This window comes from Halyomorpha halys, unplaced genomic scaffold (assembly GCF_000696795.3).
Source record: "Halyomorpha halys isolate HHAL.00 unplaced genomic scaffold, Hhal_1.1 Scaffold69.1, whole genome shotgun sequence".
Classification (NCBI taxonomy): Eukaryota; Metazoa; Arthropoda; class Insecta; order Hemiptera; family Pentatomidae; genus Halyomorpha; species Halyomorpha halys.
Genome location: NW_027108206.1, coordinates 598,559 through 611,548, shown reverse-complemented (window position 1 = coordinate 611,548; position 12,990 = coordinate 598,559). Strand labels below are relative to the sequence as shown.

Genomic DNA, 12,990 nt, shown 5'->3' with positions numbered 1-12,990 from the left:
ATAAATAAATATAAAAAAAAAAAAAACCTTAAATTTCCGTGCCAGTTCTTCTCTTGTACATTTTTGGAATTTCACATATGAATGTAGAAGGTATTAAAACACGTTTCCTATAAAGTCCTCGTAAAACGGAAAAAAACATTGACTCAAAGACAGAAAAAAACGGAACCCGTTCAAATAGACACCAGAATTAGGGGAGGAGTTATTTTAAAAACGTCCTAACGCTTTTTATATTGGTGATAAAGGAATTTATATTATCAAAAACTACTACTACGAAGTATAAAAAAAATATCTACAAACTATAATTTAACACCTAATCGCGCAATTATTCAAATAATGAAGAAAAATCCCTCAAGAAATACTCTTCATAATTGTATTTATGGTGGATACTCCCCCCCCCTTGTCGAATATTTTAACACTTTCCAAGTTTGTATTTCAGCGGTTATTTTTAGAAAAATTTTGCCTCAAAATTAGGATTCCAAGTGTAAACCGGAAAATACGTCCATAATTTATTTCCACTCTGAAAAGAAGCTAGAGAAGTTATGTTACTAATTTTTTTATAAAGAAAGCGAAAATTATATAATAGTATTTGATTGAAAATGGTTATCCTAGCTTTACATTTTTTTCTGGTTGATATCACAATTTTTGCACCTGTTATTCCTGTTGAATCTCTTGCACGAGCATAATCAGCACGTGCTACACACTTTATCAACTATATTAATGCTGTTGTTACTGTCATAGAAAGATAATATTGACAATAGTCTATATTTAGATTAAGCAGATCAAAAAATTCTCAGATAAACTGTGAATAATGTGCCTATTAAACAATGTGTATCTTCTAAGCCAATTGCACCGTTTGAGTACGAAAGCTATTGGAGAGCTTGGAAATGTTTGAACCGCTACTGTTCAATGATCCGGTAAGTATCAAAATTGGAATGGGGGAGATCTTGGATAGATATAGGGAATTTTTCAAAGGTAAAAGACCTGTTATGACGAGAATCGACCTATAATCTGTGGTACGCTCCTCAAAGCTACCTAAAAATCAACTCCCCCCCCCCATACCTCAGTTGAGAATAATTGCTCAACTAAGACTATCCGGTAAATGTGCAAGTACTCTAAGTGTCCGTCCACACAAATATATTTTAGACTCACAGAAGCTATGTCCAGCTTGTGATGAAACGGCATTGGAGGATTGTTACCATTTTTTAACAAACTGCCCCGCTTATCATAACCGAATCCGGTACATGCCGAAACTAAGCTCTATTAACCAAAACCAGTTTTATGAATTTTTGTCTGTACCCTCACAATCTTAAACTTCTTTTTTTATATGTAACTCAAAGCCTAATACTTAAAGCAGGATACCTATCTACACAATAAGCTGCCTAGTTTTTTGTTTATTTTATTTTATTAAGAAAGTAATTTCGTTTTTGTTCTGTTTTTTTTTTTTTTTACTCTGGCTCATTTATATAATCACAGTTTGGGTTTACTGTTTATTATTAGCTTATATAAATGATTTTTAGTTCACCATTCGTTTATTCTGTTTTGTTATTAGCTTATATTATAATAAAATAGTTTGTTAATTGTTATCATTATTATTTAATTATTATTACAATGATTGTTAAATTATGTACTTTACAGGCCTATTTGTACGGGTGTTGTACAAACCCCATAAACAAATAAATAAATAAATTATTAATATTATCTTCTAAGCCAATTGGATGCACAACCATTTACTCCTATAGTTGTAAGCCACCAAAACATACTACGATATTTCTGAGATCATTCGAAGGTTCAACTGAATTGATTATAATATATAATATCATGTATATAATGTAAGATGATATTGTGCAAGTTCTGTTTTGTGAACGCACCGAGGAATAGAGGCCTCAAGAATTAATTTTCATATACAAACTCTGTTTCAGCAATGTTCAAAAAAGAAAACTTCTCCATTCGAACTATCTATAATCCATACCTCTCTACCTTGAAATTGTTTAGAGACGCGAGCCACTGGTAGAACATGAGTAGGAATAAGCACGCAAAATTTCAGCTTTATACCGTTCATTTCGAGGTTGAATACTTTTAACTGGGTTAAAAACCACATATATACAGTACTAACAAATTATGAAGATATTTTTTCTTATATAAAAAACCGGTGCGGTACTAGTACAAGTATATAATGAATCTGCCAAGTATAGGTAGGGGGAATAAAAAATGGCGCCTGTTTTCAAACGTTAAAAAAATATATTTTTCATTCAGAGCTCTATATCTTTAAAACTACCTACAACATTAGAAAACTAAAGAGAACATCATTAAAAATAGAGTAAATTTGCTAAAATATGAGCCCTAATAGAGCTATTTACATTACATTCAACTGTTCGGGAGATATAGATTTTTAAAAAGCAACATTTCAAAAAAAATTTAATGAAATTACAGAAGTTAGTGAATTTATTTTGAGAAATCTATATCTCAGAAACCATTCAACGTACAGATATCTATTAGCACTGAAATTAAAGCTAGTTAAATGTACTATAGAGTAGTTTATAACCTTCATCTTCTTAGTAGTAGTAGTTTTTATGTTATTCGCTAAAATAAATTAATTTCTGGTTGTTCGGACAAACTTTCATTTGAAGGATTTATATTCATATGCGAATATCATAAAAACTACTACTACTAAGATTATAAAGGTGTCAAACTATTTTATAGTACATTAAACTAGCTTGAAGTGCTAATAGACATATGTAAGTTGATGAATGGTTTTTAAGATATAGATTTCTCAAAATAAATTTACTAACTACTGATTTTTCTTTACATTTTTTATGAAATGTTGCTTTTTAATAATCTATATTTCGGGAACTATTGAACGTAAATAGCTCTATCTACATCAAACTTCCCGTATATCTGAGAATACCTGTTCCTCACTGCTGGCGTAAGTCATCAGTTGGAGAGGAGAGGGAAGATTAATTATAGTTTTTTTATTGGGAATCTCAAATACCATAATGTAATTAATAATTCACTTTTCATACAAGTAATCAGTCGCTACTTAACAGTTTTGTTATTTATTCATTCATTATTATACCGTCAGATGAATGAATATTATTGGTCAGAGTCCAGAACGTCTCAACTATACTACTACCATATATTTTCAATTACATCATTTCAGCCATTACTTTCTTCCTTCGGCACCTTTGAAGGTCTTCTAAGCTTGAAACCGTACGATGTCATCTGGGTATCCCATTATCATTTTATAATTGAGATTGAAAAAAGGGTACATTTTGAAATCTACTTCAATAAGTAGTTAATGTACTGCATTCCTTCAAAATGTCTATTAATATATTCGAAGGTGACAATTCTTTTATTAAATTAAATGTTGCTTAAAATAAATTATTAATAACTTCATCTATTTAATCGTCAGCGAGCAGTAAGCAATGACTATTCATCAATGTTAGATCCAGATAGTCGATGCCATGCTTTGCGGTTCTATTTTATTTTTTCATTACTACACAATTTATGTTTAAAATTATCCGTTTCCATGTTCGGTTTTAAAAGGTGAATTTTTGTTTGTTCTACGTTGCAGGACAAACGTAAAAATGTTTGTCATCTGTCATTCCCTCTTCTTGTCGTATGGGGCTTTCCTCGACTCCGATTCTCTGAAATGCTGCTAGAAGTAGACATCTCTTAAGGATTCCAAAGTAGGCTATTGATCACCGAGGCAACGATAATGGTTTGTAGAGTCCCCTCCGATAATTTAAATATTACTTGAAAGTTTTCCTAATGATTTTAATATTTTCTATTGTACTGATCGGTGTGTATTACCAGCCTCTCTCTGTTCTTGCATATGTTAGCTTCCATATTATCGCTACTGGTTGATCTCAGTGAGAGAGCAGCCTGTTAGTCCTCATAGATCGCTTTCTTATCTTCATGAGAGGTGGATTTTCTAAAGCAAGTCTGATTACTTTTATCTCTCTTACATAGTTTGTCGTAATCGCGCCCATAGGGTCAACCACTTCAAACTTCCCTGTGCACACTCCTGAACTAGCTCTGACTTTACTAGAAACCTAAGGAATTTAGTTGGTGTATACTTCCTTTCTTCAGCTTGTAACAGAAGTGTGTGAACAAAAAAGTGTAATACAGTCTGAAGTCGTCCGGGGAAAGATGGAAGAGAGTACAGGAATGGCTATCAGTTCATCTGTTCCAAACTGTTTCTCTCCGTGATAAGAAAAATAGGAAAAAAAGAATCTTCCAACACTTTTTCCTTCGCTGTTTAATAAAATTGCCAGTATTAGAAGACAGTGATAACACGTCAGATACTCTTAAATACATTGATTCAAAACTAATAAGGAATCCTTTGTAGTGAATTGATAAAGATTCCCCGGATGATCCTGTATCTTATCAGGCAATATATCGCAGGTAAGCAATATTGTAGCAGATACTGGAGGGGATCGTGTATGGTAGGATAATCGACTCTAGTCAAGTAGGCCGAGGATTTTATAATAACTAGGACTGTTTTAGGAAGTGGTTCGATTCCGGACTGGTCAGGTTGACTTTTATTTCGATAAAAGTCAACTAGAAAAGAAGTACTACCGCGAAGTAATGCCTAACTGTGGTTCGACTGGTAAAAATGAAAAGGGAGTTTTTTTTTTTAGTTAGAATCTCATTCTGTTGTGATTTTCTCATCGGTTTATGTTAGATTTGACCCCTACCCTTATTATAAAAAAAAAAAATTCAGACTCGCACACCGTTTACAGAAATTTGATTGTTTGGACTCAGAGGAATTTAAGTTTAATCCTCGAATTCGAAATTTTGCAAGGTTAATCGTTTAATAAAATGGTTAGCAAATAAATTTAAATTATAAATAAAAACTTTATAAACAATTACAGTGACAAATCCATAACGGAATTTATGATGAGATTCTATAATTTATTTCTCAATATCTTATAGCCTATATTTTCTACTAACAATTGTTTGATTCCTTTTATGATATATTAGATTTGATGAGCCCTATATGTTATATCCCCCAAAACAACATTTTTTATCCGGAAAAACGAGAAACCACGAGTTAGTAACATTTTTTTTTTTATCATGGAATCGGGTTTTCCTACGCTGAAGATCATCATTAATTACTTCAAAGTGAACTTTACTATTTCAAACCAGCTTTAATTTGAGTACTAATGGACTGATATATCCAACGTTTCTCAAGATATAACTCATTTTTTACTTAATAGTATATAATCTCAAAATCGTGTTAAAATATTATTTATTCCGTAGGGAAATTATTAAAATACTCAATATTCACCACTTTTCGCTAATTGAATTGATAATTCATTTATAATTAATTGATAATTCATTTATAATTATCTGTTAATTGTAAAATCAATGCATAGTGGTAATGTGTAAATAAGATGACAATATTAAAAGATCCAATTGACTATTTTTATAAATTTTTTATGTCCTTGGTTCATACAAAAAGCCAGTCCATAAAACATACATCTGCAAATAATTTTAAAATTTAGTTTCACACTTAACATGAAAACATATTAACAGTCTTAAAACACTTATTAATATAACTAAATAACAAATTAAGTCTATTACTTCTAATCCGGGCATTCCAAAGAAAACGTTATGGTATAACAAATTAAACAGTATCAAATACTGCTTCGGATGAGTATCATAACTTATTAACTCAGTTAAATAGTATATCATTGACCGTAAACCAAAACCCTGAAGTATTTTCAAATTCTGCCCAAAACTGAGTTACTTTATAATTTATGAGTCCAAACTTAACACGGAAGAGGATTTATAGTGATAATTAAATGTTTACTAAGCAGCTAATTAGTTTAATATAAATGCGATAATGAATTGCGGAATTTTATGTCTCTCTTTAAGGTTTTTCTCTCTAAAACCTAAACGTTTGACCCTAACAAAGAAGTTGTAATACAACAATTTAAAGATCATTAAATTATACGTGAAATGTCATCCATCGAGGTATATGGTCATAAACTATCTACTATGGGCTGAACAGCACTTCAAACTAGATTAGAGTCCAAGTAACAACAGAAGAAGGTGGTTTTACAACCTTACCTCTTACCTCTTGACCGAATTATTACTCTTTTGACACCAAATTTAAATTTCTTAAATTTGCTGTATTGTAACCTTTTTTGGTTGGATCCTCCGTTTAGGGTATATTGGCGAAAGACGTATAATTTTGTTATTTGTTACCTTATCAAATTAATTAGCTTCTTATTAATAGTTTTAGAACCACTAGAAATACATTTTCGTGTTATGTTCAGAATATGATTTAATTCTTATGACCTTATCATCATTTAATCTCTTTATTGCTGTATATAAAACCAAAATTTTAAGAATCTTCAAAACAATTTCATTAAGTCTCATCTCTTACCAATTTTTTTATAGGTAGCAGGCTTGGTTATTCCAGCTCTTTGGATGATGATGATGAGGAAACTGGTTGCAACAGCATACCAAACCTATCTTTTCAGGATGATAAACACCCTGGATCTATCCTTCATTCTATCAACATGATGAGGAAAAACAGGACTTTCTGCGATGTTGTCCTTCAGGTTAGATGATTACCTTTTCCAGTTCTTTTTAAATTTATTCATCTCTTTTATATGTTTTAGTTAACATACTAAAGCAATACCCCTGAATCTAAGAAATATTTAATTCATAAAAAATGCTTTAACATCATATTCATTTTCTTTTGCTTAGGTTGAAAGTTGTGATATACCTGCTCATAGAGTTGTTCTTGCAAGTGTTTCATCACACTTAATGGAACTCTTTCAAGCAGATACTGATTCAAAAGAAAGTATTATAAGCTACAAATTGAATGGGGTATTTGAAAAACATGCTGTGGAGAAGCTTGTTGATTATGCCTATACATCAAGGTATTTTTCTAAAGTTTAGAGTTTGCTTTCCTATAATTGCTTTGATATGAAATTCGTACTATTACTCTATACTTAGTATTATTGTACTATAATAGCTTTTATTATAACATTAATGTTATACATTTAAGACATGTCATCCAACATTCTCATATTAATCCAGGTTCTTGTCAGGGATCGGTCAGAGTGAATATGTATGCAAATTCATTTTGGATTCATGGACTAGTTAGCTGTGCCAGAAAAATTATTTTTACAGCAATCAATATTCGAGATGTAATATTAACTAAAAAATCAAAGAGGATTTTGGTTTAGAATTTAGTGTTATCTTTTTCTTATGCCTGTCCATCATGTAACACAGGGTTCTAATCATCACAGGTTTCATCATTATGAGGGTTGATTATTAGGTTAACCTTAGCTTAAGGGTTGGTTTTTAGTTTAGAGGAACCTTAAAAGCAGCCCCCCTTCAATTTGAGTGTTGTGTTTTAAGAATATTTGGTCAAATACTCAGAAGGGAAGGCTACACACCTGGGTACACAGATTTCAATGAAATATTTTTGATGATAATAGATCAACAACAAATATTGGCATACTTCAGAGGACTCTTGCCAATGCATGCTAGGAGCTGAGGAAAAAAAATTATTAAGATAGTTTTAGAAATTGTTTATATTATCGTTTTCCGCCTTTGGTCTGCTTATTTTTAATGTTTATTATATACCAATGGATTTTTTTATTTATGTAAAAAAGGAACAAAAGATTGTTGACCTTATTAAATCAGTTTAAGTGCATACAAATTTACCAAAAATCCCTTCTATTAAAGTAGACCAAAGAAATTTTATTTAGGAAAAATCGAGTCATATTCTTTTAAAATTGTAAAATAAAGAAAAAAAAAAGTGACCTGGCCTGTTCTAACAAAATATATTTGACAGAAACCAAGATGTAGAAAAACAATTTTTTTTCTAAAATTGGAATAACTATAACACAAATCCACTAATCTATGCAAAACTTGGGAAGGATTTAGGAACGTCTAAACTGCATGAAATGGTACAAATTGTACCTTCGTAGACAATTTTTTTTTCATTTGACACTACTTTTCCTCCCATTAAAAAGAAAAAAATGTAAAAGGTATTGGCTGGAAGAGTTAAAATTCAGCTTATGAAGTATTTTTCCATACATGGAACATCAGTAGAGAAAAATCTTTTTTCTACAAACCACGTTGGAAATTTCCTAATTTTTTATTTATATAAAAATTCATATTTAAAAGTTTCAAAACCACTATAAATGTGTATTACCCAGTTGTAATGAAAATATGATGATTTTTAATTTTTCATCCTGGAAAATCTGAACAATCTACATGTCGTATTATTATAAACCAGTATTATATTTGCTAATAGAAAATTTATAGTTAATTCTGAATTCGTTCCTTGGAAACCTCCTGAAGACTCCGTGTATCTATGAAATCTGTATCGTTTTGTAATTTGTAGCGTGGATGTAAGAACAAAAAAATGAAATTCTTGATCAGCACTCTCCTCCAAACTTAAAATGTACCAATATAGATTTTCTAAAGTTCTTAACTACAATTGTTAAATCTAAACTAGTCCATGAATCCTTCAAACATATATTTTATAATGAGGTATTGGTTGAATAAAAATTATAGCTACATTTACTGATATTAATGCTATTTTAGAAGTATTTATGTATTTTAAATACAAAGTTTAAACAAAAGAAATTCTATATTTCATTTTTCAAATTTTAAGTGTTTTGATACTTTAGATGTTATTTTAGAAATATTATTTTATGAATCATGACACCTCCCAGTGTCAAGATTCATTTCTTGGGACTGCTATGAAATAAATATTGATTACCCCAGGTGGGAATTGAATCCGCACTGTTTCAAAACTGGATAAAAAGAGTATCATAAGTGTTCAGTTTATTTTTTGTAGTATTGATTTAAGGGGGGAGGAATAGAATTAGCAACCTCAAAAATGTAGATTTCGAGTTGACTTCCAATTTTATTTCTGGTGGTTTTGAAAGTATTTGGAACATACTATATTTTCATGTATTTGACAGAAAAAAATCAAAATAATTTTTAATAAACGAATAATTTAATTACACCTAAGAATGGCTCATTTTATTAAATAATTCTATGGCCTGTAGCCTCCTTACTCCTTGTTATAATGTAATCCTGTAAAGTTGAATATTTACCAACACTTCCAAATATATTTTGATTAATAGTTGACCTCATCAAAGATTTTTATTCTATTTTACAAAACAAAATATGACCATTTCTTAAATATTTTTTGTTATTTTATGACTTGTTTGAAAAAATGCTGCGTTGTCGCAGAAGGGTGTTGAAAGGAATGTTACATATTGTTCACTGCATGAGAAGGGTTTAGAAAATAAACAAGAGAAATATATCCTTAAAAAGAAAGCAAGGTTTATATTTTTAAAAAATTTGTCAATGAAGTTAAACCACATGAAAGGTAAGTTTTAAAAACTGCTTGCATAATTATGCCTGGTTAGTGTTTGATGTTCTGAAAGAAACTTGAATGATATTCTTTCAAGGTAAATAAATAAAATTTGAATTCCAAGAGTTTCCAAGACAGCTAGTAATCTATTGAGGTTATTAAATGATTCTAGGAATTGTATTAACGAAGTTTGATGATATGAATGAAATTAAAAATTAATTAATTGGGTTTTACACTAATAGAAGAAACATGGGAATAATATATTGTGATATGTAAAAAAAACAACCCTATATTATTGGGTAAAAACTGGCATTGCATGATTATAAGAGAGTTGTTTGACTTGAAATAGACAATCTGATTGATGAATGATCCAAAATGTCATATTTGATTTAAAATATCCTCCTTATCTTATCCTGACAGTGCTGAATCATCAGGATACCATAACACTGATATTTTATACCCCAGAGCTTTTTTTTTCAGAATAAGGTAAGTCTCCTTGTAATATTCATGTGCTAAAATGAGTAAAATGCAGTAAAAAGGATCGCCTTGTTTTGAACCCAAAGACACAATTTCTTATACATGATGTTCCAGCGAAGGAATTAATGGATTTGTTGAGGTCATCTCTTGAGACATTCTCAGCCTAAGGTGAAGTGTATGAGACTCAAAGGTCCTGGTAGCTGAGAGTGCTAAGATAAAGGTGACTGATTGGAAGCTCCTAAGCTCAGTTTGGACAGCTAAGGGGTTAGATAGGCGACCTTACAAGAACAGAAAAGGAAGAGGAAATAAAATATGTATTGTTGAGATGGAAAATGTTCTTGATCTGTTTAACATGTATCATTATTTCAGGAAGTTGTATTTTAGATGTATAACAAATACAACAGGGTTCATTCCATAAAAATTAGATGGTATGAAACCACATAAATAGTAAGTTCTAAATAAGCAAAGGCAAACATCTCTAAACCACACGCTACAGTTAGTACAGTTGATGGTTGATTACTAAATGACTAATTAGTTTGTTCACTTTTGGATAATTTCTAATGAACATCCTAATGTAATGGATGATTATCATTTATAAAAATAAATAAATAGGAAAATGGTTGTTTTAAAGGAATATTTTTACTTTTAGTTTTATCTTCTTTTTTTATAGATTGGAATTGGGCCCAGATGAGGTAAAGTCTGTGTTTGTTGCTGCAAATCAATTGAAAATTGAAAGGGTCGTTAAAGTTTGTGGAACGCATCTTGTGAACAACTTGAATATTGAAAATGCAATAGACATTAGAGCATTGCATGGCATCAGCAAGGATAAGTCACTTGTTGCTAAAGTTGATTCTTATTTATCAGAAAATGTATGATTATATTCTAACTAATTTTTCTGTTTGTATGTATGTGTGTGTGATTGTGTGTATCTTTATATATGTATAAACACATTCATACTTATGACAAAATATTATGAATGAAAATTATTTTATTAGAGAACTATTATTTTATTGAATTCATTCTGTAAAGTTAATTATCTTCTCTGTCAGAGTTAATGTCATTTTATGGCTGACTTAGTAAATGAAAGATGGAAGGTGACATTTTTTTATAACTGACTCTTGATGAATGATTTCGGTGGTGTCACTAGTATTATATACATAACTTGACCTGTTGTCTTAGAATAAAGTTTCTAAAGTACTTATTTATTGATAATTTAATAAGTTTTGGAAAGAGCTATCTAGATATAAGACAGAGCTAGAAACATTATGAGATATGGTCTGTTATTTTATTTCCCATTTATCTCCTACAGCAAGAGATAGCAACTCTGTGAATAATGTTACATTATAATCAATCATTATAACAATGATTGACCCAACACTGACGCACTTGAGGGTGGTGTGTGGTTCAATGGCTATCCAGTTTTTATATGATTTTTATTTGTGGGTTGAGTATAAATCTTGCTGATAATAAAGTGTTCTCACTAATGAACCATCTACAATGCTGTCAAGTATTTCTTTTTGTGAAGATGTGGCTTGTATTGTGCCTACTTCATGATCAGGTTGCTTTTTGAGCTTCATAGTTTTCTATGAACTATCACTGTGGTTTTGTTTTAATTTATTTTTAAGAGTAGAGGAAACAACTCGACTTGAAGTCCACAAGAGTGTGATATTTTTACTCATAAAATCAACTCTGTATTCATTATTATGTTTTCGAACAGCATTACATTTAAAGGGTAGGATGACTATACACCTGCTTCTTCTTAAGTCCTTATATATTAAGTCACTGATGGACCTCTCCTTTCTTGCTCCTGTATTCTAAGCGTTCTTTCTGCTAATATGAGCTGCATTGTCCGCAACAGCATACCTGTTCTTCCTGATTACCAGGTTAAAGTACAGGTAACATAAGATCAGCCAGGTTTTCCTTGACTGACTTCTGTCTGAGAGTCCTTTCAAGCTCTTCCTTCTCTTAGAAAGAAGAATGCATGTTCTACCATTTCTTTCACATGAGTATGGTCAAGCAACCTAGCTGTTAAAAATGGATTTATTTTTGCCTAGGAATAGCAACTCTTAGGGAGAGACTTTCTGGATTTACATTTCGCAAAATTACACTTTGTGCCATATCTATTATTTCCTTCTATATATTGGTTTGAGAAAACCAAAAAAGCTCAAATTAACAATGATATTTCATCGGGAAATATTGCTTTCCCTTTAAAAAAAATAAACAGACTAATTGAAAATTAAGTATATTTAAAAGCAAAATAGAGAATTTAAACTAATAGGTTAATCCTTATTGAATTATTTAAATTGTTGATGTTGGTCAATGTTTATTTTATATTGCTTTACATTCAGAACCTTTTTTATTATTTAATTAATAATAATATTAAAGCAATAAGTTTTCTTTTATATAAATCCATATTCATTTTTGTGTAGTTTATTTTTTACTTGATAAATAATTATACTACAAATTCTTAAATAGCTTTCTCAATACCTGTGTGGATTTAAGTTTATTTACAAGCTTCAATTGCCTTATTCATTTGTATACAAACTATATTTCACAGGAACAAAATATTACTACATAAAAGTTATATTTTTTAGTTTAATGAGATAGTAAAGACAACTGGTTTTCTATCTCTCCCCTGTGTCCAAATTGAAGTGCTGTCACAGAGTGAAGCAGAAATGAAAATGGTATCAGGAAATTCAGTTTGTCAGCTTGCTTTTGACTGGTTGACTAGAGCTCATGAAGAGAACTGTTTCCAGGATCTCGTAGAAAAGGTGATTTATATTGGTATTAGGCCTATATTTCAAGGCATAAGCCTTTGTAGCCTTTAAGTAATTTTTGATTTATAATTTGTTTCTAGACTCACATGCTGTATTTGGCTCTTGACAATTCTCTTCAAGACTGCTCAGAGTTGCCAAATGGTGATATTGGAGACACAGAGCTTGTTCAAGATTACAAAAGACTCTCTAGAGCCACAGCTGTTGCCATTGGAAACAAAGTATGTTATTGATCACTTCATGATAATTTTTCACCTATAGATATAATGTTATTCCTATTTACTATTAGATGTATTATATTCATTTGCTAATGAAGTGGATCATTAAAAATATAGCAAAATAAATTTATTTTATTCATTTTAAGAATAAATAAATGCAGAA

The 12,990-nt window shown here is 30.4% G+C and overlaps 1 protein-coding gene across 3 annotated transcripts in view; it reads left to right on the top strand.

Annotated features, from left to right (window-relative positions):
* LOC106692747 (influenza virus NS1A-binding protein homolog) overlaps nt 1-12,990 on the top strand; it is a 79,508-nt gene that overhangs the window by 42,777 nt on the left and 23,741 nt on the right. For 2 of the 3 annotated variants that reach the window (XM_014438871.2, XM_014438868.3), the window contains exons 2-6: nt 6,409-6,572; nt 6,721-6,896; nt 10,506-10,704; nt 12,430-12,606; nt 12,693-12,830. In XM_014438871.2, coding sequence (XP_014294357.1) covers nt 6,409-6,572; nt 6,721-6,896; nt 10,506-10,704; nt 12,430-12,606; nt 12,693-12,830 — 854 coding nt within the window. Of the gene's footprint in view, nt 1-4,032; nt 4,405-6,408; nt 6,573-6,720; nt 6,897-10,505; nt 10,705-12,429; nt 12,607-12,692; nt 12,831-12,990 lie in introns of those variants that run through there. The other variant, XM_014438869.3, reaches the window with a different exon arrangement.